The sequence below is a fragment of the Leptodactylus fuscus genome, chromosome 7 (genome assembly GCF_031893055.1).
Source record: "Leptodactylus fuscus isolate aLepFus1 chromosome 7, aLepFus1.hap2, whole genome shotgun sequence".
Lineage (NCBI taxonomy): Eukaryota > Metazoa > Chordata > Amphibia > Anura > Leptodactylidae > Leptodactylus > Leptodactylus fuscus.
The window spans coordinates 140,615,079-140,617,336 of record NC_134271.1 but is presented as its reverse complement, the minus strand read 5'-3'; the positions used below and the strand labels follow the sequence as shown (position 1 = coordinate 140,617,336).

General features: G+C 36.6%; 1 protein-coding gene across 1 annotated transcript; it reads left to right on the top strand.

The window, feature by feature from the left end:
- The first annotated feature begins 791 nt into the window (after positions 1-791).
- On the top strand, positions 792-1,724 carry LOC142213402 (olfactory receptor 5AR1-like). The gene has a single exon (XM_075281718.1). The coding sequence runs from the start codon at positions 792-794 to the stop codon at positions 1,722-1,724; it is 933 nt and encodes a 310-aa protein (XP_075137819.1).
- Positions 1,725-2,258: the final 534 nt, after the last annotated feature.

Sequence of the window (2,258 nt, the reverse complement as noted above, 5' to 3'; positions counted from 1 at the left end):
TTTCCAAAAACAATAACTTTTTTTTATTTTTTTTCATTCAGAGAGCCATAGAAGGGCTTAATTTTGGTGGGATAAATTGAATTTCTTAATAGAGCAGAATAAAGTGGAGATAAAGAAATATTCTTTCGGCTTTGTTTTTCCTGCATTCACTTTACATCCAAAATTACGTTACCTAAATTTTGTAGTTATACAAATTACGGTAATTCCAATTTTTTTTTTGTACATTTTAAACTTTTTTAAAAAATCCAAAACTTAAAAAAATCAAAAAAATCTTGGAGTCACCATATTCAGCATCTTTTTTTTTTATATTTCCATATATGGGGCTGTTTGGGGGGGATTTTGATGTTTTTCTTACTTTTATTGACATTTTTTGACATTTTTGTGAGACATGGTTTGCCACCGTATGGGAAAAATATTTTTACAAATTTGTAGGTCAGACATTTTTGAACCCATGAATATCTAATGTAGGGTGAAATTAGCAATAGCAGTGGGCACGCTCGACAATAGCCATTGATTCGGAGGAAGCAAGAATCATCATTGTAAGGTTCCATTACAATATATTATATAATATTTGCGATCAATCTTACTTTAGAATCTTCTGTCCTCTTAACCATAATATCAAGGTGAAAGGTGTGTTTATAGGTATCCCATTAAGGCATCTAAAATTGGGAGATCCTCCTAAATTTGTTAGTTTACAGTATTTTGTAACTCAATTTTTTAACACATTCGAAAGTCCTATTATAGTCAATTCTTTTTTCATTAAACTCTACATCGAGAACCACCTGAATGATATGGATCAGTTAAATGAAACAACTTCACACAGGTTCATCTTACTTGGGTTGTCTACTGTCCCTCACCTACAGGTTATCTTCTTCATAATAATTTTGATAATGTATTTAATGACCATATCTGGGAACCTTCTTCTGATCATCATAGTGAGGATCAATCCAAGACTACACAGCCCCATGTACTTCTTTCTGACCAACCTCTCTATCATTGACATCTTCTTCTCCTCCTCCATTGCTCCTGTCCTCCTAATGAACACCTTGGCCAAAGATAGAAGTATTTCCTTATCGGGATGTGCGACACAGATGTTCTTCTCCTTAGTTTTAGGTGCCACAGAATGTATAATACTCGCGGTCATGGCCTACGATAGATTTGTCGCTATTTGTAGACCATTGCATTATAATACTATAATGAAGAACACTTTCTGTTTTTACTTAACTATAGGATCTTGGAGCATTGCAGTTATAAACTCTTTTCTGCAGGTGTCTCTTACGTTCCGACTTCCATTCTGCAATTGTCTCGACATCAACCACTACTTTTGTGAGGTTCCTGCGTTCATACGAATGTCTTGCGGAGATACCTTTGTCAATGAATTAATTTTATACATAACAGGAGCAATTATTTCTATGGGATGTTTCTACCTGATACTGATTTCCTATGCCCATATTATCTCCAAGATCCTGAAGATTATTTCATTAGAAGGAAGGCAGAAATCCTTCTCCACGTGTGCCTCACACCTTACTGCTGTCACGCTCTACTATGGGACCATTATGTTCATGTATCTACAGCCACACTCCAAAAAATCTACATCTAATGAAACAGCCAAGGTGGTGCCCCTTCTATATACAGTCGTAACCCCAATGTTGAATCCTTTTATATATAGTATGAGGAACAAGGACGTGAAAAACACCCTAAGAAATCTATTGAAGAAGAAGTAAAGTCTCTTAATTTTGTCGCCAGAAAATCAATAATTGCTAGGACTTTGGCCACGTAATGGATGACTCTAGTTGTCATATGATGGGAAATGCACCTGATTAACTGTTTGATACATGTAAATTGAAAAATGCTTACTCAAATGTTTGTCCAAATATGTATGTCCATGTACGCCCACTATACGCCCACTGCGATCGGTAAAAAAGGGCCTGACTTAGACAATAAAAACTGCTTTTGCTCAGATACAATCTTGTCTCTGTGTTGATTGTGTCTTTCTAGGGTCCAGGCCTCTATCTGATTTGGCTACCATCCAATATACTCAAGTGGTCCCATTGAAGACCACCCCAACATCTGGCGTTTCCTGGGTGGGCTGGAGAAAAACAAAAGACCCCAATACCTGAGACCCGGCATCTGCAGAAGACCAAAGGGCACATAGAAAGGAAAAAAAAATAACACAGGTATAGGTAAGAACTTTAGCTTCTTACAATATTTCTGTGTTTCCTGTCTTCTAACCTGTGAGCCGGACCTTGTGGTATGGT

Excerpts from the sequence above, each read along its gene's own strand:
- LOC142213402 (XM_075281718.1), top strand. The coding sequence starts at position 792 with ATGGATCAGTTAAATGAAACAACTTCACACAGGTTCATCTTACTTGGG.